The following is a 24,587-nucleotide window of genomic DNA, read 5'->3' on the forward strand; positions in this document are numbered from 1 at the left end:
AGGTGGGAGAAATCCTTAGACGGTGCACTGAATCACACAAGTGTGTTGTCAACACTTCCAACGGCAAACAAATGTTCAATATTTTAATTCTCACGATAGCATTTGAATGTTTGAATTACTTCGTATGATGTTCACCATTTCTCTGGCAGTTACCTTTTAAACTGTAAAGTGACAATGGTCGCACTGTATAAGCTGAAATGACTCTTAGAGGTAAACTACGAGCTCCTCGTCCAGGCGTTGAAAGTCCAAGAGTTGTCGACCGGGCGCTGTGCCATCCTCTGCCATGCGGCGTCTTGTGGAAGCGGAATGGAGTGGCAAGTGGTAACCACACCACTCTTCCGGCCGTTTTTCCGACTTTTCGGATCTTCAGCCGCTGCTTCTCAATCAAGTAGCTCCTCAATTGGCATCGCGAGGCTGTGTGCACTCCGCAACGTCTTCTCACCAAGGAAAATCCTTGCCTATTCCGGGAATCGAAGACGTATCCTCCGCATGGGAGCCATCTGCGCTGACCACCCAACTACGGAAGCGGACCTTCATTTCGTTTCTTCCTCCATTTCTGGGTGCTCCAGGCATCGTATCTTCCATTTCGTTTCTTCCTCCTCTTCTAGCTGCTTTGGGCATTATATCTAAAGACGCGGTGATTACTATATAGAGTCGAATTTACAAACTTGGTCGTATAAGTCCATTTGTCAGTATGACAAGTCACACCCTCTAGCGTGGATGTATGTTCTGATTCTGTTTTATGCTCTCCTGAGGCAGACTGGCGCACAACTATTGTATCCCGACTTTGATATCCTGGATACTGTCAGTGCGACTGTCAGTCTCCCATATTTTCTATCTGGGACAAGTTTGCAAACACATCAGAATCACACAGACAGTTCATATAGACACTTGCCTTGCTTGGACGAACATTGTCCTGTTGAAAAATGGCACCACGTTTCTCGCATAAGAGGTAACACATGAGGACGCAGGATGAGTGATGTACCGTCGTACCTTCAGTGTCCCCTCAGTCACTAATGGCGATGGCCTGAAGTCACACATGATGGCTTCCCAGCCCACGACGTCAGGAGTAACACCTGTGCCTCTCCAAACGACTAGATGAAAAGAACCTGTTCCTAGGTGCCCGACATTTTCGCCTATGATGGTCATACATGGCAATGCAGAATCGCGATTCATAGCTGAACACAGTGCGACTGCATTTATCAGGCAGGCGACCACGATTTCTAGCCACGGCAGCACTCCAAATGCAGCCGTTCATACTGTGATGGTAACGGCAGCCCAGGCACGGGTTGGCAGTTCCTTAGTGCAACTGCTGCTAGTCTCCGACAAATGGTGCCGAACCACAGAGAATGTTCCAGGTAGCTGGTTCTCGGGTGGCAGGAGCAGTTGTCTAGGAGTTACGAGGACACTGTTGCACAATCCGGCCGAACCTGTCGTCAGACGTGGTCGACCGGAACCATGACGACCAATGCGCTGTCCGCAGGTTCCCATGAAAGACGTGCGTACTACACGATTCGACCTGCTGGCCAAAAAGACACGCACAATAAGGTCACTTCCCAACTCTGTAAGGTACTGATAATGCCGTCTCAGACGAGTGCGTGGCATCTCCGTGTCCTTCAGTGATCACCCAACATGTCGCTTGCAGACCCTACCATTCCTCGCAATAACGGTAAACACGAACGACATTAACGCACTCGGGTAGCCGTAACACTTGTCACAGAGAACTGCAACTCTAATCAAGTACGTAGCCACCAATGGTGTGTACGTGTTCGAAGTTACACTGACATCCGCCCATGTCTTGAGAGTGCTTCACTTCTTTTGTCCGGCAGTGTATGTTGTCAGACAGTGTAAACAAGTTGCACTGCCGAGCACACCGAGCCCTAGTGAACTGCACTGAGAACGCAGATTTAGGTTTATCTCCATCGTAGGGAAGACACGAGGAAGATGCAAGAAAGGGGTTTCCGATCGAAAAAACTTGTTAACTATACAAGTATGGGGCGGGAAAGCTTATTTATTCTACAGTACGACGAAGCACTGCACACAGGGTGCACTATTACTGGGCGACATTCTGAGTGACTTTCCCTCGTTGCAGCTGACGTGGACGCGACCTGCACGATGCAAGGGGAGCGGGTGGAGCGTGACGGCGCCACCTACCTGCACGTCAAGACGTTCAGCACTAGCTTCAGCATCGGTCACGCAAAGGTCAAGCTCAACAACCTGTTCGGCGGAGACAAGGAGCTGGGTGAGTCCACACGGCATAACTACCTTGTAACGGCCTTGGGGTTCGTTGCTTAAATGTGTATTTCTGAGATGCAGAATTATAGTTGCGGAATACTAGCTGTTTCAAGTTAATTATACGGTTCGAAATCACGCACCATTCATCAGAACAAGCATTGACGATGTGAAGTGAATTTTAAAACGTAACTGAGCAGTACAATACCTTCGGAATAACCACCTCGCTTCATAATAAACCACTCAATGTCAAAGCAGTAACTTTCAAAATTCGAATACAAAAAAATGTTCTGTTTAAGTGACAAGTTTTAATGAAGCAACCCTGGCCTTAAAGACTATCAAAATACCGTAGAATGTAACACAAAACAATACTGCAGTTTCTGCAGTACTTTAATATGGGTATGTATACTGTGTACCTGTTTAATGCTACAATAGAATATTTCCTTTTCAAAACTGCAGTGTCCTTACTTATAATTGAGGCAGGGACGAGTTAAACTCGGTTTTGTAAATTTCATATGTAAATGTGCTAGGTTTGATGACGGATGCCAGTCCTATTAAAGCAATTACACATTTCATTCTTTAACCAAATGTTTACCGCGGTATATTTGTTTAGTACAAATTTTCTGTTTTCTATTAAGATAAAATTGAATGTTATATGTTGAAACTCGGAAATTATGCCTGACAAAACCTCTTACGTGAAAATGTTTTTTAATTCGTAACCCACATCGGATGTGTTTTCAGAAGTTTGTAATTTATTATATCTTGAACTACTGCCAGTTTCCGCCTTACAGGCCATTTTCAAGCGCAGTAGGTGTTTATATGTTGTACATTTTTTTATTTACTTTTATTTCGTCCCCCGCACGCTCCATACAGACGGTGAGGAGGTGGGGAGTCGGGAACAGGGCAATCAGCCGTAAAGGCAACCCGCCAATTGACGTAAAAATTTAATTAGTTGAAAAAGGAACGGGAAACAAGTAGGGGAGGTATTTACATTGAATTTAAAACCGTTTTGAGGGGAAAAATGAAATGGAAATTTTTAGATATACGAGACAAGTCAACTCTGGTACTTAAAAACAGTAATAATGATAGGTAAAACGAAACAAAATCAGCGCACATTTAAAAACGTTTGTAACCTGATGCTGAAACACTGATATTTAAAAGAATCACCTTTACGTCACTAAGAACCGGAAAGACCTGTCCTGCGATTGGGTGGCTCTTGTCGAAGGGTGAAATGTTGGCCAGTGATGAAGGTGGGAATGTGGTGGTATAGAGAATTGGTGCATAGCAGAGACGGGGTAGGAGTATTGGAGTACAGGGGGGGAGTTAGTGATGCTAATAGTTATTGGGATAAGGAGGCGCGGGGAAAGAAAGGCAGATGGGGAAAAAAGCGGGTAAGAAAATGTGAGCAGAGAAATGAGAGGAAGCCCCGGTGAGGTGGAATGGTAGGAATGGGTGGGGCAGATTTATACCTGGCAAGATCTACATCTACATACATACTTTGCAATCCACCGTACGCTGCGTGGCGGAGGGTACCGTGTACCAATACTTCTCTTTTCCTTCTCCACTCACAAATAAAGCGAGGCAAAAATGATTGTCTGTGTGTTTCCGTATGACCCCTAATATCTTATCTTCGTGGTCTTTATGTTCAGTGTATACCGGTGGCGGTAGAATCGTTCGGCAGTAAACTTCAAATGTCGGTTCTCTAAATTTTCTCAATAGCGTTTTTGAAAAGAACGTTGTCTTCCCTGCACGGATTCCCATTTGGATTCCCGTAGCATCTCCGTAACACTTACGCGTTGTTCGAACCTACTGGTAACAAATCTAGCAGCCCGCTCTGAATTGTTTCGATGTCTTCCGTCGATCCGACCACGTACGAATCCCAAACACTCGAGCAGTACTCAAGAACAGATCGCACTAGCATCCTACATGCAGTCTCGTTTACAGGTGCTCCACTCTCCCCTAAAATTCTCCCAATAAACTGAAGTCGACATATGCCTTCCCTAGCACTTCTCATATGCTCGTTCCAAGTCATATCGCTTTTCAGTGTTACGCCCAGATATGTAAACGACTTGACTGTGTCAAGCAGGACACTAGTAATACTGTATCCGAACATTACAGGTTTGATCATCCTACTCAACCGCATTAACTTACATTTTTTTGACATTTAGGGCTAGCTGCTAGCTGTCTACTGGAAATTTTGTCTAAGTCCCGTCGTATCTCCCTATAGTCACTCAACTTCGACATCTTACCAACATCACAGCATCGTCAGCAAACAACCGCAGATTGTTGCCCACCTGTCCGCCAAATCATTTATGTATCACAGTTCCCTGGGGCACTCCCGACGATACCCTTGTCTCTGACGAACACTCGCCACAGAGGACAACATACTGGGTTCTGTTATTTAAGAAGTCTTCCAGCCACTCACATATCTGTGAACTTATTACATATGCTCGTACCTTCGTTAACAGACTACAATGGGGCACCGTGTCAAATGATTTCCGGAAATCTAGAAATATGGAATCTCCCTGTTGCTCTTCATTGATAGTACAAAATGTGAGAGTCTGTCCGATGGTCGAATGACGGTATGTTTGTACGAGTCTCCTGTGTGGACGATTTCTTGAACGAGAAATTTAAAACTTCGGCTTTCTCTTTGCTATCTTCAACCACCACACCAGGCTCGTCACCAAGGGACTGTATGGAAGACTTAGACCTACTTAGCGGTTTTACGTAGGACCAGAATTTTCTCGGGTTCCCTGCCAGATTTTTTGCTAAGGTGTCACGGTGGCAGTTGTTGAATGCATCAAGCATAGATCTTTTCACAGACGCACGAATCTCTACTAATCTTTGCTTGTCGTCATTTATTTGTTACCTTTGGTCGGTCTATCCCCTCTTTTATCCACTTACTAGCCACATAACTCTCCAGACGATGATTTACAGCCTGCTTGAACTCTGCCAGTAATTCCTCTACATCCATCTTACTGGAACTAAGTTTTAGTCTTCTGGCTAGGGCCCCACGTCCGGCAGGCCGTTCGCCGGGTGCCGGTCTTTCAATTTGACGCCACTTCGGCGACCTGCAGTCGATGAGGATGATAGGGTGATGATGACAGCACAACACCAGTCTCTCGGCGGAGAAAATTCCCTGACCCAGCCGGGAATCGAACCCGGGCCCAGAGGATTGACAATCCGTGACGCTGACCATTCAGCTACCGGGGGCGGACAACTGGAACTAAGTGATGCCAATTGACTGTCTAAGTGAGATGTTAATAACTGATTATCTGCTCCATCTAGCAGAAACACTCTCCTAGCCTTCTTGACTGATGTATCAACTTCCGTAATCATAGTTGCTATTATGACATTATGATCGCTAATTCCCTTTTCTATGAATACATTGTCGATAAGGTCTGGTTTCGCATGACTGTCTGTCTGTACCCCCCGCAATGTATCCATAGACATCTCAGTCTATACTCGGCAGGTTAAAGTTGCCTCCAGCGGCATTGCGTGATCTGAGTATATACGCGCCATTGACCGTAGTCATTCTGTGAATGATTGTAGAACTGTCACAGCAGAATCGGATCGCCGGTATAAACGTCCAACAACTAACTTGATGTCACCTACACCTGTTACAAGCGGCCAGATGACTTCACTGCCACACTCAACTTCGACCTCAATACAGACAGTACTTTGGTCAACTGCAATGAACACTTCCCCTCCTCTGGCCTCTAATCTGTTTGCGCTATATACGTTCCACATAAATGACGGGGCTGAGTTCATGATCCGAGAGGGGCAGATGTCTGAAGTTTCTTTGGGAGTGTTGGTGGAGGGTGCGTAGGTGTAGGGTTAGTGAAATGTGTTGGTAAAGGCGCGGCAGCATGTGAGGATTGCAAAGTAGAGGGGAAACGATAGGCTTATTGGAGTCCAGTTTTCGGATAGTTTAGATTGTTCGGTGATGTTCAGTGTGAGTGAGAAGAGGCGGGAATTTGATAAGTTGTCGAAAGATCATTGTGGGGGAGAGTGAACGGATACAGAGAGAGGAGCGGAATGCATGGTGTTAGAGGACATTGAAGGACTTATAGAACTTTGGAGGGGCGGATATCCGTGCAACATTTGCATAGCAAAGGGTGGGACAAATCGGGGATTTGTACGTATGAAGGACAGTGGAGCTTTGTACAACTATTATCCTGTTAATAAACGGCGATGTAGCCGGTCTGAAAGCCAGAACATAACGTAAAAACGTCGGAATTAAAACTAGAAAGCTTACTGTGTGCAGTAATAGTCATGTTTATAACAAATAACCCATTATAGGACATTACACGCGCTCGCTTCGTTGTTGAAGGCGTACTGTCACTTCTGTCCACTGTTTCCCGCGTTTCACTCATGCTCTGGAGTGACAGTCGGTGCTCGACAGCGAAAGCGTGGTGTGCTGTAACGTGATATTAGTTACAAAAATGACTATAAATGCACAAAGTAAGCTTTCTAGTTTTAATTCCGACGTCTGCACTTTATGTGCCCGCTTTCAGATCGGCTCTATTCCCGTTTATTAACAGGATAATAACTGTACAATACATCGACGTTGAAAACTGGCGAATTGTGATTGTTATAATGAATAGACTACTCGTGAAAAACAGCCGAGGTGGAAAGCTTCAAAATGACCTTTAAGAAATGTACGGCTGTGGTGCGCCACATGAAGAAAATTCCCCTAAGAATGTTTCCATTACTGTATGGTTTGCACACTTTAGTGGTAGTATGAACTTTTGTTTTTGTGGCTCTGCAAGTATACATCTCAGTATACTGCTAACTATGTGAAAGCAAGTGTTCTAATTCCTATTACAGCGTTGCCCATTTGTATTCTGATCTAGAATAGCCTTTGCTACCCTACATTTGATTACAGACATTGACTGTGCTAATTACTTTTGATTTATGTGGTACCAATTACTCTAAGCTGAATCCGACTATTTGTGAATGAAATGGAATATAAGGAATAGCTCTCAGCAGTACACAGAATGTCTTCCTCATCAATCACAACAAAATGGCTAACTGGCGCGTAATGAAACTATGCCCTGTTAAAAAAATGCGAATACTGGATTATGACAAAATTTTACAAATGAAGATACTTCCCTAATTTCATTTCAGAATGTTAGTTTAGACCTAACGATTATTTCTTACCTGCTTAACAGGCGAATCAGCTCTGCTCTGTCTGCTTAAAATCATAACATTAACTGTTAGACGGCATATTCCTTAAATAAATCACTGCGCGGCAAATTGCCTTATCATTTACCTTAAACTACTTTGCCGAATGAGAATATTGCTACATTTCCAAAAATGCAGCTAGCTGTCCACGGCATAGTGCATGACGTGACAGTACTGTATTGTTACGATTTGCATTCAAACAGTGAAATATTTGGAAACTAATGAAAAGCTTGTTGTAAATTAAAATGGTATTAAGATTCTTTAATAGCACAAAAATGGATCATTTAACTTGAAGACTGTGTTCTTCCTTTGGAGTTATTATGGAAAATGCAAACTGATTCAGATAAGCGTTACACAAGTGACAAACTTACACTTTACTTTTCTTATAAGATTTTTTTCAACTGGAAAGGGGAAGGGTAAGAATAATCATAATTCTGAACACATGACCGATAATCTCTCTCTCTCTCTCTCTCTCTCTCTCCCTCTCCCCCTCTCCCTGTCGTCCACTCTACTCCCAATACAACCTCTGGTAGCCAAAGAGTAACGTAAATCATGTGTTCAGGTACCCAAAGACGCTTATAACGGTAAACATTCCAAACAAAACTGTCATTTCTTATGACATACAAATCTTTAAAATATAACAGACATACCATTATTAGAACATAATTTATTAAACTTTAATGTGCTGTTTGAATAATAAAAACATTTTACGCTTCCTAGATAAATCCTTTGTGAACTGTTAAAAGGTAAAAATTCGAATCAGTAAAGCAATCAGGAAATTGTTTCCGAAGTTTGTGGCTTTATTATTTTAACATTTACTGCACATGAAGTAGATGACAATAGTCCGTACTCCAGTTGCTCTGTGAAATTTTGTAAGTTAAAGCATTACTGCCACGTGCACACACAACTAAAAATATTGCATGTGGGTGTCGCAAACAGTTTTTTTTAAACAGCACACTAGTGAACATTAAACATGCAAAGGAAAGGATTACATTAATATTACAGTTTTTAATGACGACAAATACACTTTTAAGATTGTAACAAGCACTTGCATTGGCGCGAGTCATATGTTACTTAATTTGTTTGTGAAGAGTCTCACCGAAGGCTCTTTTTCGCTAGTGACTTGGCCTCCTACAGTGTCTCGTAGGAAACCTAAAGGGGAAAAAAAATTAGTTCCTGGGTGTGAGTCATCTACTAATGGATTAACTTTGTGTCTTAATGCTCGTGTTGACTACAAACAACCGTGGAGCGTAGCAAATTACGTAAGGAATGACAAGCGAGAAGTAGCAGGAGGAAATCCACTATGGCTGAGTCATGCCTGTACTTCTTTATGCGGGTAAGAGTGTCTCCCTTGTTACGACATGCCCGGCTAATGGTTTCTGGCGAGAGATTACATCTTCATCAGCGATCAGATTAATTTATTTCGTGTAAGGAATAAGAAGGATAAATAACGTCCCATCGTCTACGAGGTACCACAGATGACCTCGCAGACAGCGATGGGAGAGGAACTCAGAGGTGCCTTTTTCAAAGAAACCATATCAAAATTATCCACAAATGATTAGGAGAAACCAAGGAAGCATAAATGTACATGTCTGGGAGGCTACCAGAATCCCACACAGCCCCAAAACGAGTCCTTTCTCTAAACCACCGCGCCTCCTCGTCCTGTCGTTTCCTTCACTGAGCCCGTAAGTTAAACCGTTCACCACACAACGAACTCTCATTAGAATAAACTTCAGGTTTAACAAAACTTATCACCACCTTCTTAGCCGTGATTTGGCTCATATAGTCAAAACGTCAGCTATACAAGCGATACTATCGCCAGAACAGTCTAGAAAACTTCTATCGTAACCGTTTCGTAACCATCGGATGAGTGAATCAGGGGACGGAAACAGATGGTTTCAGTAACTTGCAAATCCAGCTGTTCGTTATTTTTATATTTCTAGTGCTGTCACGCCAGTAGAACTCTGTTATTTTTGCACTGACAAATGCGAGGAATCTGAAAACTCATAGTACACACGGGTAAGAGATCGCAGATCTTAAATAGCACTTCATAGTAGAGCTTGGATTAGAAAAAAAGGACTAGCACAATTTTCTCCTTCGGATCACGTTATGATTTCGTCAAATGGTTTTGAACGGTCCCTAGCGGTTCCAGCCTGTACACGATGGCAAAAATAGCCTTCGCGCTGCGCTCCAATGGGATACTATTATGTTCAAAGGAGCTTCAGACCTTAGAGAAGGGTTGAAATATCCGGGCTGTCAGTAATGTCAAACGTTGTCAAGAACGTCGTCCTGCTGCTCAGTGCTACGAGTATTGTCGTTTTCGACCACGAAATGTGTGGGAAGCAACTCCCCGCGGAAAGGGCTGGTTCCATTGATGCCATTTATGCCATCACCTGAAGCCTTTTCGGTGTGTCTGAAATGTCTTCCTCAGCCATCCATAAGAAAGCCACATAATTTTCATGGGGGGGGGGGGGGTGGTTGTAGCATTCTGACTTCCATCGCACAGAGGCGTCAAAAGAAGGAGTGATATGTCCACAAGAGTGGGTTGACGACCTTCTCATCGTGTGGGACGTCCACAGTGGCGTTAGGGCAGAATTGTGTGAAATTTAGTGCCAATGTAGATTATTAACCCACGTTACATGTCACAAGAGCTCCTGAGCTCTGGAGTTTTTTTCGCTTGGGTAGACCTCTCGTATTTGAGGCATCGTCAAGACCGAAGGCGAAGTTGCACGGAGTCACGCTTTTGCACCATTACGGCGGAAGGTGGTAGGCTTCTCCGAAACCAATTTAAAACTTCAGCTTCACAATGAGAAACAATTACAAGGTTTCGAGAAAGTGATCCTATAATTGTGTTGGGCAGCATATGTTCTACAAAATTCAGATCCAGTTACCTCGTTGGTCGAGCCATGCTGGAAATCCTCCTATAAGAAAAGCTCGATACAGACTGTCAAATTGCACCTTTGGAAATTCACACACAGGACAGGAGCGATTTTTCGCCGAACTCTTGAGCGCCAACAGCATTCCCACGATATCCAACGCTGCGACGCTACGTGCGCCCATCGACCATGATGTTTCACAACGCAAGGTCGCACAGCCATCACCAAACTGGTCTGTTTCAACGTTATCCTGCAACTGTTGCAGTTTTCCTCCAGATGAATGATCCCTGAGATACATTCTGAACAGTGAGACGGTAATCATCTGTGAAGAGCTCATTTCTCCATTCATTTAGTTTTATAATGTATGACGCCAGCTTCATATAAGCAGAACTGTCTCTGTGCTTCTATGAACAACATAAACAATACCCTTCTCTGGGATACACCAGTTACTCTGAACTTTCGATATAGAGTTTGTTGGGGAACTGCCACTCCTGTGGCAACATAATATGAAGCCAGTTAGCTTGCCGACATCGGAAGATTGCATTTAAAGCCAGACAGTGGTCCTTTCCTGATCACTCTTTGGCGCCCTGCAGTTGTCTCGTAACTGTCACTTCTGAGACTATGGGCGCCACTGTATTTTGCCCTGCTTTATGTTGTGAATGCACAGCTCCAACCAAGGGCAAACACCACTATGAAGTAGTGGGGTGAATGATCTTCTGTTTGTTATCTTTGAATCACATGCTTGTTGGAAGCAAAGTGCGCTCCTTACGTAGACACAGTATTACTGCTGTTTGCGGCGAAATCTTGACATATAGTCACAATAATTTTTTCTCTTTTTCATTTTTGTATTTTGGCAATTATATTTAACTTTTGGACATCAACATATGGCTTATAAACAGACGGCGCCCATTTACAGATTTGCCGAAGAAGTTTAACAAACTTATATTCCTGAATATTGAAAGACTGTGGACCATGGTAACAACAGCCATAGGAGCTTATGAATGCTGTTCTACACTGAAGCGCCAAAGAAACTGGTATAGGCATGCGTATTCAAATACAGAGATATGTAAACAGGTAGAATGCGGCACTGATGTCGGTAACGCCCATATAAGACAACAATCATCTGATGCATTTGTTAGATCGGTTACTAGCGCTACTATGGCAGGTTATCAAGCTTTAGGTGAGTTTTAACGTGGTGTTACAGTCAGCGCACCGAGCGATAGGACACAGCTTCCCCGAGGTAGCGATGAAGTGCGGATTTTCCCGTACGATTATTTCACGAGTGTACCGTGAATATCAGGAATCCGGAAAAACATCAGATCTCCAACATCGCTGTGGCCGGAAAGGGACCAACGATGACTGAAGAGAATCGTTCAGTGTGACAGAAGTGCAAGCCTTCCGCAAATTGCTGCAGATTTCAATGCTGGGCCATCAACAAGTGTCAGCGTGCGAACCATTCAACGAAAATCATCGATGTGGGTTTTCGGAGCCGAAGGCCCACTGTGTATCCTTGATGACTGCACGACACAAGGCTTTATGCCTCACCTGGGCCCGTCGACACTGACATTGAACTGTTGATGACTGAAATCATGTTGTCTGGTCGGACGAGTCTCGCTTCAAATTGTTTAGAGCGGGTATGGAGGCAACCTCATGAATCCATGGACCCTGCGTATCAGCAGGGACTTTTCAAGCTGGCGGAGGCTCTGTAATGATGCGGGGCGTGTGCCGTTGGAATAATATGGGCCCTCTGATACGTCTAGATACGACACTGACAGATGATACGGAAGTAATCATCCTGTATGATCACCTGCATCCATTCATGTCCATCGTGCATTCAGACGGTTTTGGACAATTCCAGCGGAACACTGCTACACGCCACACATCCAGAATTTCTACATAGTGGATCCAGGAACACTCTTCTGAGTTAAAATACTTCCACTGGCCACCAAACTTCCCGGACGTGAACGTTATTGAGCAGATCTGGGATGCCTTGCAACGTGTTGTTCAGAATAGATCTCCATCGCCTAGTGCTCTTACGGATTTATGGACAGCCCTGCAGGATTCATGGTGTCACTTCCCTCCAGCACTACTTCAGACATTAGTCGAGTCCACGCCACGTCGTGCTGCGGGAATTCTTCGTACACGATATTAGGCAGTTGTACCAGTTTCTTTGTCTCTTCAGTGTAAATACCGCTGGTCATGGGCATTAAGCCATATAGCGGGGAACCCTAATGACGTCACTACCTGAAGGGTAGACGTCACGTGAACTGCCGCCAGCACCAGTATCAATGAACAAACAGCCGTCCTCTGCCACTCTTACCACTCATCATGGGATTTGTGTCCGTCCACTATCGCCTGGAGCGAATTTCGGAGCTCTTGCTACAGCGGCGAACACAGGATAATTGAACATTTATTACAACTGCAAAGAGTTTTACTCACGAAGTATGACATAGCGACGAAGACTGTGTCTCATTCGTCGTTGTTGGCTGCCAATTATCTTTACTAAAAAGAGCCAACCGCTTATTTCCATTTGGATGAGCTCCACTGAAATTTTTCTCCGTCATTTAAGAAGACTGTAATCTCTGAGAATTTCGTTGCAGCAGCGGGTAATTTATAATGAGTCACAGTAAAGTGCGCTGCATTGCCTCACGAGCGATCTGTAGCGCGTACAGTCTTGTTCTCTCAGAACGAATTCCAGTTATCGAAACAGTATTCTTAACCAAGTAGTTCTTCTGTACAAAGTTAGCCTGTTTGTGTTACGTAAGTCTGTTTCTTTCCGCTTTTTCGTAATTCTAGTATCTATTGTAGTCTGCAGAATGTCCGTTCGTGAAATTCGAGATATCGTAAGCTTTCTATTGTAAATCTCTATCTTTTAAAATATTGACTGTTCTTTTTCAAAAACATTTTCCTCATGCACTGTTTATTTAGATTTCATATTCAACTGCTCAGCAATACCAACTGTTAGTTGACAATGTTTTGCGCTTGTGAACAGTGTCTTGAAACAAAACAGAAATCTAAATGAAATACTGATTTTCAAATAATGAAAATGAATATAACTAAATCCCTAAGAAACTAATTGTGTACATGGTGAAAACTGTTTCACTGGAACTGAATACTGAAGTAGCTTATTAATGTTACGTAACATGAAGTGCAATGTCTGATTTGAAATATTCACGAACTAAAATAGTGCTCAACTAGGACTAAAATAACTGTTATAGATCACTTACACTGTTCACTGTACTTAGCTCAACACCTGGTAACTCGGACTACGTACTGTTTGACCACGAGAATGCAAAGTGAGATCTGCCCTCAAAGAAAAGTAACTTACATGCTCAGCATGATTTTTTGTATCTGTTGTCTAAAGAAAAAAAATGTAGTCACTATCAAACCTTTCTTTCCTTGTCAGAACAATCTGTGGCTGCGTATGGCGCGAGGTGCAATGCACACTACAAAATATTTAAAACTTTACTAACAAGGAAAGCTCCCCATTGTACACCCCTCAGATTTAATGATAAGATGGTTCATTGGATAGCCTATCAAAAACTGAACACGAACCAAATATGAAAACAAGAAGAAGGTGTATTAAACAGTGGCAAAAAGAAACAAAATAGAAACAGTGAATGGTCAAAGATTATCATGTGCAACATCGAGCAACGTTGAATTGCCATGGCTTCGCGGTCATGTGGTCACTGTCTTGGAGTTTGATGGGGAGATCCGGGTTCAAATCTCCCTCACGCACCACCCCTTTTTTTCCACAAAATTGTCAACTGTCCATCCGGTCACTGACGTGTCTGTCCGCTGTACTCAAATTTGTGTCTGTGTCTTAGTGTAAAGTCGTTTGCGACAGCGATGTGTAACGAAGGGCTCCAGGCGTATGTGCCTCCTATTTGTTCTACACAAGTACCACTTGTTACGTGTTCTGTTTTGGAAGTTTTCAGTCTTGAATTCCTTCACGGTAACATGGTTCACACCACTTTATTTGTTGTTTTTATTTCTGTGAGAGCTCTGTGAAGCATCTCGCCTGCTTTCACTCTTCATCACATATACTTGCGACGCTAATATATTCTTACCACATGACTCATCTGTAACCAATGTATTGCCAAGACGACGGAAGGAGACCAGACATGCCAATGACCGGACGGACAATTCATAAATATATGAAGAAAAAATGGGCACGAGAGAGATTGGAACACGGATCTCCCGCTTTGCAGTCCAGCACCGTGACCAAACAATCATGACGCTGTGAGTCGCTCGATGTTGCGCATGTTGAGCTTGGACCGTTCACTGTTTCCATCTTGCGTCTTTTTTCACAGTCCAGTACACCTTCTTCCTGTTTTCCTGATTGACCCGTGTTACGTTTTTGACGGCCTGTCCACTGGTCCCCTCCATGAACTATGGGCCTTGCCGCTGCTGGGAAGGCTTGCGTGCCTCAGAGATACAGATAGCCGTATCGTAGGTGCAACAACTGCATGGTTAAATGATGACGACGTCCTCTTGGGTAAAATATTCCGGAGGTAAAATAGCCCCCATTAGATCTCCTGGCGGGGACTACTCAGGAGGACTTCGTTATCAGGAGAAAGAAAACTGGCATTCTACGGATCGCAACGTGGAATGTCAGATCCCTTAATCGGGTAGGTAGGTTAGAAAATTTAAAAAGGGAAATGGATAGGATAAAGTTAGATACAATGCGAATTAGTGAAGTTCGGTGGCAAGATGAACAAAACTTCTGGTCAGGTGAATACAGGGTTATAAATAGAAAATAAAATAGGGGTAATGCAGGAGTAGGTTAATTAATGACTAACAAAATAGGAATGCGAGTAAGCTACTACAAACAGCATAGTGAACGCATTATTGTGGCCAAGATAGACATGAAGCCCATGTCTACTACAGTAGTACAAGTTTATATGCCAACTAGCTCTGCAGATGATGAAGAAATTGATGAAATGTATGATGAGATATAGAAATTATTCAGATAGTGACGAAAGACGAAAATTTAATAGTCGTGGGTGACTGGAATTCGATAGTAGGAAAAGGAACAGAAGGAAACGTAGTATGTGAATATGGAATGGGGCTAAAGAATGAAAGAGGAAGCCGCCTGGTAGAATTTTGCACACAGCATAAACTTAATCAGAGCTAACAATTGGTTCAAGAATCATGAAAGAAGGTTGTGTACATGGAAGAGGCCTGGAGACACTGGAATGTTTCAGACAGATTATATAATGGTAAGACAGAGATTTAGGTTCAAATGGTTCAAATGGCTCTGAGCACTATGGGACTCAACTGCTGAGGTCATTAGTCCCCTAGAACTTAGAACTAGTTAAACCTAACTAACCTAAGGACATCACACACATCCATGCCCGAGGCAGAATTCGAACCTGCGACCGTAGCGGTCTCGCGGATCCAGACTGCAGCGCCTAGAACCGCACGGCCACTTCGGCCGGCAGAGATTTAGGAACCAGGTTTTAAATTTTAAGACATTTCCAGGCGCAGATGTGGATTCTGACCACTATCTATTGGTTATGACCTGCAGATTAAAACTGAAAAAACTGCAAAAAGGTGGGAATTCAAAGAGATGGGACCTGGGTGAACTGAAAGATCCAGAGGTTGTAGAGAGTTTCAGAGAGAGCATTAGGGAACGTTTGACAAGAATGGGAGAAAGAAATACAGTAGAAGAATAATTGGTAGTTTTGAGAGATGAAATAGTGAGGGCAGCAGAGGATCAAGCAGGTAAAAAGACGAGGGCTAGTAGGAATCCTTGGGTAACAGATTTTGAATTTAATTGATGAAAAGAGAATATATAAAAATGCAATAAATGAAGCAGGCAAAAAGGAATACAAATGTCTCAAAAAGGAGATCGACAGGAAGTGAAAAATGGCTACGCAGGGGTGGCTAGAGGACAAATGTAAGGATGTAGAGGCTTATTTCACTAGGGGTAAGATAGATACTGCCTACAGAAAAAGTAAAGAGCTCTTTGGAGAAAAGAGAACCACTTGTATGAATATGAAGAGCACAGTTGGAAACCCAGTTCTGAGCAAAGAAGGGAAAGCAGAAAGGTGGAGGGAGTATATTGAGAGTCTATACAAGGGCGACGTACTTGAGGACAATATTATGGAAATGGAAGAGGATGTAGATGAAGGTGAAATGTAAGATATGATACTGCGTGAAGAGTTTGACAGAGCACTGAAAGACCTAAGCCATAACAAGGCCCGGGAGTAGACTACATTTCATTAGAACTACTGATAGCCTTGGGAGAGCCAGCCCTGACAAAAGCCGGCGTGAGTGGCCGAGCGGTTCTAGGCGCTACATGCTGGAACCGCGCGACCGCTACGGTCACAGGTTCCAATCCTGCCTCGAGCATGGATGTGTGTGATGTCCTTAGGTTGGTTAGGTTTAAGTAGTTCTAAGTTCTAGGGGACTGATGACCTCAGATGATAAGTGCTTAGAGCCATTTGAACCCTGTCAAAACTCTACCATCTGGTGAGCAAGATGTAAGAGACAAGCGAAATACGCCCAGACTTCAAGAAAAATAAAATAATTCCAATCCCAATGAAAGCAGGTGTTGACAGATTACCGAACTATCAGTTTAATAAGTCACGTCTGCAAAATACTAACACGAATTCTTTACAGACGAATGGGAAAACTGATAGATGTCGACCTCGGGGAAGATCAGTTTGGATTCAGTAGAAATGTTGGGACACGTGAGGGAATACTGATCCTACGACGCATCTTAGAAGATAGATAAGGAAAGGCAAACCTACATCATTTGTAGACTTGGAGAAAGCTTCTGACAATGGTGACTGGAATACTCTCTTTCAAATTCTGAAGGTGGCAGGGGTAAAATACAGGGAGGGGAAGGCTATTTCCAATTTTTACAGAGACCAGATGGCAGTTGTAAGAGTCGAGGGACATGAAAGGGAAGCAGTGGTTGGGAAGGGAGTGAGACAGGATTGTAGCCTATCCCCAATGTTATTCAATCTGAATATTGAGCAATCAGTGAAGGAAAGAAAAAGATAAATGCGGAGTAGAATTTAAAATCCATGGACAAGAAATAAAAACTTTGAGGTTTTCCGATGACATTGTAATCCTGTCAGAGACAACAAAGGACATGGAAGAGCAGCTGAACGGAATGGATAGTGTCTTGAAACGAGGATATAAGATGAACATCAACAAAAGCGAACCAAGGATAATGGAATGTAGTCGAATTAAATCGGGTGAAGCTGAGGGAATTAGATAAGGAAATAAGGCACTTAAAGTAGTAAATGAGTTTTGCTGTTCCGGGAGCAAAATAACTGGAAATGGAAAGGAAAGCATTTCTGAAGAAGAGAAATTTGTTAACATCGAGTATAGATATAAGTGTCAAGAAGTCGATTCTGAAAGTATTTGTATGGAGGGTAGCCATGTATGGAAGTGAAACGTGGACGATAAATAGTTTGGAGAAGAAGAGAATATAAGCTTTCGAAATGTGGTGTTACAGAGAATGCTGAAGATTAGATGAGTAGATCACATAACTAATGAGGAGGTATTGAATAGAATTGGGGAGAAGAGAAATTTGTGGCACAACTTGACTAGAAGGAGGGATCGGTCGGTACGGCATGTTCTGAAGCATCAAGGGATCACCAACTTAGTACTGGAGGACAGCGTGGAGGGTAAAAATTGTAGAGGGAGCCCAAGAAATGAATACACTAAGCAGATTCAGAAGGATGTAGGTTGCAGTAGGTACTGGGAGAAGAAGCAGCTTGCACAGCATAGAGTAGCTTGGAGAGCTGCATCAAACCAGTCTCTGGACTGAAGAACACAACAAAAACAACCACATCCACTGGGCCATTTTACCACTAAATCTGAAGGGGTTACGATGGGGATTTTCCCTTGTAAGAATGGCGGAAGATGGTTTTACATAAGGAAAAGAGTTCTTGAAAAATTAAACCCTGATTATTGTCAAAAAAGACTGTAAAACATAAGAAGACACTGAAAATTAAGAAATTCTCTCATTACAAAAACTGCACACATTTAATACAATTAGTTATCTAAGGGACAAATATTTTATTCAGTTAACGGAAATGGTCACATTGAAATATTCATCCAAAAATCTTCTCTATCCCACAGTCATGAAAGCATCTCTACAAACAAGTTTTCATCTTCATAATAAAGTATTCCAGATAATGTCTTCCTGAAAATCAGATCTCCTTCTCTAAAACTCAACTGCTTGCTACCATACCTCTAATGAGAATGTCCCAGCTCTGCACAACTGATTCGCGACCAAACTCTCCACACATCACAATATTAATACGCTAACACGAAAATATAAGTACCGATTTTTAATACTAGTTGTACAAGGAGGCCAATGAAACTTATATAATTCGAAATGTACTCTGCAAGATACATGCAGAAAGAAAAAAACCATGTTTGTATGTAGCAGTTAAGACTGGTAATAGGAAGTAGATGCTTTCAAGTTCATAACTCTGGTGATACCTTCTCTATCACGTATTAAAATCTTCAATACGTGAACATCCAAAATAAAATAATTTGTGATGATGAATAAGAAATTAACTACTATCTAGAAGAGTTTTTGAATTCTCTGTCTGTAAATGGTTTACCACTACACAAATTACAATTGAAAATTAGCTGCGTTGTTCTTCTTATTAGAAATATAAACACGAAAGAAGGATTAGTTAATAGAACCAGAATGAGTGTCAAATGTTTATATAATAATGCTACTGCTTGGCAAGTTTCAACTAAAATCGCAGAAAATAAGGGAATTTTGATTCTGGGTGTACATATGACTCATTTGGGTACTATTTTCGAAGAATACAACTCCCAATTATTCCTGCATTTTTTATTATCATAATGATTAATAAGTCACATTCAAAAAAGTTGGGAGTTTATCAAGACAACCAATTTATACACAATGTTAGTTATATGTAACAACTAATGTTCAATCTTCCGACGGTTTGAAAGCACATGTTTTTGAACATAGCGATCAAGAACATTTAGCGAATAATTAAAGAATAATTACCAAAAATGCTTTTTCTACTGAGGTTTTGTATCGTTAAATAGTAGAATACAACAATCATTTTCCTCATTTGTATCTTTCAATGTGTCATACTTCCTCATCGCCCTTTCTTGTTCGTTTCCTCATAGCATTCAGATAAGACCTAAACCTCTGCGACCACAGGCGGTACTACTTACGTTCGACACAGAGTCAAGGATATTATCCACTACTCGTGCCGCGCGCTCGTGCGTCTTTGTCGCTTTACAGTAAAGATGAAATATTTACAATGGCAGAAAAAATATGGAAACCTTACAAGGCGTACTGATGGAGTGGCGAGTCGCTGATCTGTTAAGAAAAACAAAAAGAAGTTACGTTTGTCGGAATAGACTGTCTGTTTTGTTGTACTGACGATTATTTGGCGTAAAACGTCATCTCAGTACAACAGCACAGAAAAAAATCATCCTTCCATGAATCAACTAATGGGAGAACCTGCCTCCATGTATCCAGACTACATTAAAAACAATTATTCTCTCAAAAGTTAAAACTGTGCTCTGTGAGGCAACTAAGGTTAGCTTAGCTTAATTGTGTGATTTTTTGTGTACGGCCTAGCCGGTTTGCTGATTCAATTTTATGCACAATATTTCGAGAAATAACCCAGTGAACATCTTCAGGTGCTGTGAGTTGTACTGCTAGGCGCACTCGCTGCCCAGATTACAACTCCTGCTTGACGTCCAGGCCGGATCCGGCGGCAAACCCGAAGAAACTACCAAGAATTATTATGCCGGGAAATTCTATATTGTCAAAAACATATAAGTCCTAACACAAAATGTAACAATTTTTTTATCCTCATGGATACAAGTTTTACTAGCAGACGATCACCTAATTGGGCATTTAATTCCGAATGTGAGCGAATTCAGGGTCTTACCACTGCGCCATCTTACCAGATCCCTGTAAAGAAAACGCAAAAATAGAAGAGAGTAATTATCACAAGAGGGTATAGCTCCAATAAGAATGCTGTTGAGACAAACTCTAATCGTGACGTAAATACTGTGACGATGTCAAATTTTCGTGACCTGTCTCGACTCGAGGAATGGGGGAACTGTACATGGGGTTCTCCAGAGTGAATTTGGCGACCTTTCCAGTCACACATGACGCAAATTTTTCGTCTGTAACTGTGTCGTACACTTCGGTGGCAGCGGTGAGGTAGGTGTTAGAGCTAATAGATAATAGGAGAAATTTTTGCTTGATGGGACAAATTAGGCTGGCGATAGTTGTTTATTTAGAAAGTAACACCTTGACAGTATTGAGGTTGAAATCTTCCTTCTTTTGAGACTTCAATCTCCAGATATTTGAGGAAGCAGATTGAAAGCATTAGAGTATTGAGTGGAAACAGTAAGCAGCGTATTACGTCTGATCCAACCACCGGCTATTTTCTTTTTTTGTTTTTTTTTTGGGGGGGGGGGGGGGAGCTGTATACCAGAGGGTTCAAACTGCCACTGCATGAACAGAGACAAGTTAGCTTCTCGTAGAGGGTGAAATGGAGGCTAGTGAGTCTCATCAAAACGGTTTGGTTGACATAAGCGTGACGGAGGTTGAGTTGGGTCTGCCAACAAAAAGATTTAACTCTTCAGGCTTTCCCGGCGATCTAATGACATCTTGGGTTGTCGGGTGTTCTGCCGGCTATCAGCGTCGTACTTGCACGATATTTCGGTCACGTAGCTCGTAACCTTCATCAGGTGCGACCTGTCTCAGGTCGCACCTGATGAAGGTTACGAGCTACGTGACCGAAATATAGTGCAAGTACGACGCTGATATCCGGCAGAACACCCGACAACCCAAGATGTAACAAAAAGATTGTTTGCTGATCGTGCGATAATGAAGAGGCGTATCTGAACCGTATATGTCGATAATCGTCTTGACCTAGCGAGCGGCCGTTCTTCTTCGTTCAAACCTGTGCAATGTGAGGAACATGAAGACAAGATTCAATGATTTACTATGACTCGATCAGCACTGTCGAAAATACTTGGCGTACTTAGTAACTTTCAGACTTAGTTCGACAAAGAAAGTGTGAGAAAAAACTCCATTACTAGCATTAAAGGGATTATTACTGATAAAGACTGAACTATTATGTGTTACGTGTCATTAACTCTGTCAAATGGTCGAACTCTTACTTGTTCAATTATTTGTTCATCTATAACAGTTTTGGCTCTGATGTGTTGCAAGTCTTGAAATACCATCACTATTGTTTTATCAGTCGATATTCACATTTCGTATTTATCGGCAGTTTGGCTGAACCTATGTAACACAATTTGGAACTTTTCTTCAGATACTCCTGTTACAAGCAGTTCAACAGAAAACAGCACCATCATGAAATTAAAATAATCAGTTCTTAATTTGTCTATCAATACATCAACCATGTATGAATGATATCGTCAATATAAATATTGAAAAGGTTAGGCGACATTTGGCAGCCTTGTCTAACTGTTTGATTAATATCGGTAGATTCTATCCCTTTCCTTATTTTTATTTTTATATAATGATTGATTTGCCGCAATCAGATGTGCTGGAACTCCCATATCCTTTATTGATTCCCAAAGCATTTTCAGTTTTAGTTTGTCTAACGCATTTTTATATGCGAGAAAACATAAGAAGTTGGTAATATAAATTATTCTTTTCTTTTCTCAATTACTTGTGCCAAAATGAAAAAGAGAATGAGAACAATATCTACCTTCTCTAAAACAATGTTACACCTCTGACTTAGTGGTCCCACTATTGCTATTAATGTATTGCTTATAATTTTAGCATACTGCTTGTAACAGGAATTTAGTAGACTCATTCCTCTGTAATTTGCGATTGCGCATTATGATTCATCGCCTTTCTTGAAAAAATAGGCCATACAATTCATCTGACACATGTCCGGTCAGCCAAGAAACATTTATAAAATTTAACTCAATGCTTTAGTTGATAAGATGCTCATGTAATAACCTTCATGTTAATATTATCAGTGCTCTTGGAATGAGAGGATATCCGGTGAACGGACTAGCCTGCCCTATCTTCCTAGCACGTGTGCGATGCATATGGAATACGTATTACAGCACGTCCATATGCATCAATGATCAGCCGGCAGCTGTCAACAGCGCTGGTGGAGGTATGCCCCATCACAAGAGCTCTTTGCCAATACTGCGGCTAGCATGGAAGCACGTTACCGCGTGTGAACTGCCGCCTTTTGTAATGTCCAGAGCGCCGTCTTAAATCTTAGTGACCTCACTGTAATGAGTATGTTTTAATAACAGTGTCGTTTCTGTCGCCTCATTGCGTATTTCTTTCAGTTACGTACTGTACGATACTGTAGCAGTCCCTCCTATGCATGGTCGAAGTTGGCAGTGAGAGATCATCCGAAAATTGCTTTTGTCCTTAAGTTTTGAACATCGCTGCAGCATGTAAACTGACTTGCTGAACGTCATTCTGATTTATCATACAAAATACCTGTGAAATTCTAATTCTAAACTAAAATGTTGTACCACAAAATATTAAGTGACCTGAAGAACACGAGAAGCGAGACTTTGCTGTAACTTACAGAAACTGATAAGTTCTTGAGTGAGGGATGATCGCTATTAGGAGAGAATCTCCTGCGAATAGCTTTAAGGCAAAATGGTTGTATAGTGTTAGCATCTGGAGCATCAGAAGTATCTCTGTGCAGTTATAATGATTTGAATTGTTTGCGTGGTTCACAGGTGATGCCATGAATCAGTTCCTGAATGAGAACTGGCGCAATGTGGCGACAGAGATCAAGCCCGTGCTCGAGGAGACCATCAGCGACCTGTTCAAGAAATTCTCCAACAAGATCTTCAGCAAGTTCCCCATGGAGCAACTGCTGCCACCCTAGGCAACACCACATCGTGTTCCATACGTACTGCACAACGGAATTAAACGTATGCTGTCGAGCAGCGTATCGCACTTGTCAGATGTCATCGTTTCATAAACAACGTGTACATAGTAGGTTTTTTGCTTTGAGTAATGGCAAGCGTCAATAGTATAAGAGCGGAGTCACCATATTGCTAAGTATGTTACTGTAATTGCTTTTGTATATTTATTAATAAAGTGAAATTTTTCACTATTTAGTATATTGATGTTTGATTTAAAAACTCATTCGTTCTTAGTTTTCGTATATGTTTCAAGAATCATTTGAGTTAATTCGGAAAGATTATTTTCTCGTGTGCCCTTCTCCTATTTTCTTTTGTGTTCGACAGTTTTCTTTCCTGTTAAGTTCTGGAAAAATAAATCATTTGACATACATAACGTTCCAAAAGTCCTGCACTTCCTCTTCTTTTATTCTTCTTCGTCTTCTTCTTCCTCATGTTTTCCTTGACTTTCGAGAGTCTTTTTCCCTTCTGTTTTAAACCTTCTTAGCTTGAGTGAAAATCTCTATGGATCTGTAGGGAACCTTACCCTCTTCTTTCGTCACAATTTGCCTTGCACGTTCTCCATAAACAGTACTTTCCTGGTGTCAGAATTTCTAATTCTTTCGTTCCTGTTACACTCGAAAAGAAATAAGTGTCCAAGAGAAGGACGATTCTCTAAGCGTGATGAAGCCAATTTTCTCCGGGGTGTGAATTCTAATAGTAAATGCTAGGACTTGGGGCAATCTATAGCAGAAAAGTGTCTGTAATGAATGCTGTCTATCATCTTTCAGTAACCTGAATACAATGATAAGTGATTTTTCGATACATATTTTAGTTATCCAGTATTTGCCATACACGACGCTGAAGAACTTTTGATACTGAAGTAATAACGCATTACACAAACAGTCATCAAAGAGATCTACACGATATAGTTACACATATAACATCGAATGGTCGCACCTGACCAAAAGAAAAATATGAACTTTCAGCACGTTCAGCAGTTAATGCAAGCTTCATTCAGTCGCCTTCATTTACGTCAAAGCTTTTAATTCCTTATAGTGCACGAAATTTCAGATCCTTACGATTACTTATTTTCCACTTATCTCTTACCATGTTTTAATTCTGCGATGTAGTGAGTTGCAAACCTTTGGTAAACTTCTTTCGTAACTTCAGTGCAAGGCATGTGACCGAGAATCGTTGGATCTCAAACCTTGGACTGGGATTGATTACCTTACAGAGGTGAATGCTTACTGATGAATGCTACGCATTTCTTTTGGACTAATTGGGTAGAACAGTATTCCACAAAAGTAATAGTTCTCGGTCAGAAGTCGTCATCTTTCATCAGGACAATATACCTGAGCAGAAAAAATGTTTGGTTCTGGGGAAAAAAGGATTTCAGTG

The 24,587-nt window shown here is 41.9% G+C and overlaps 1 protein-coding gene across 1 annotated transcript in view; it reads left to right on the forward strand.

Annotated features, from left to right (window-relative positions):
- The window catches only part of LOC126456030 (circadian clock-controlled protein daywake-like), a 66,708-nt gene extending 43,538 nt beyond the window's left edge, over positions 1–23,170 (forward strand). The window contains exons 5-6 of the mRNA XM_050091785.1: positions 2,093–2,242; positions 23,019–23,170. Coding sequence (XP_049947742.1) covers positions 2,093–2,242; positions 23,019–23,170 — 302 coding nt within the window. The remainder of the gene's footprint in view (positions 1–2,092; positions 2,243–23,018) is intronic.
- Positions 23,171–24,587: the final 1,417 nt, after the last annotated feature.

The sequence above is a fragment of the Schistocerca serialis genome, chromosome 2 (assembly GCF_023864345.2).
Source record: "Schistocerca serialis cubense isolate TAMUIC-IGC-003099 chromosome 2, iqSchSeri2.2, whole genome shotgun sequence".
In the NCBI taxonomy this organism is placed as follows: Eukaryota; Metazoa; Arthropoda; class Insecta; order Orthoptera; family Acrididae; genus Schistocerca; species Schistocerca serialis.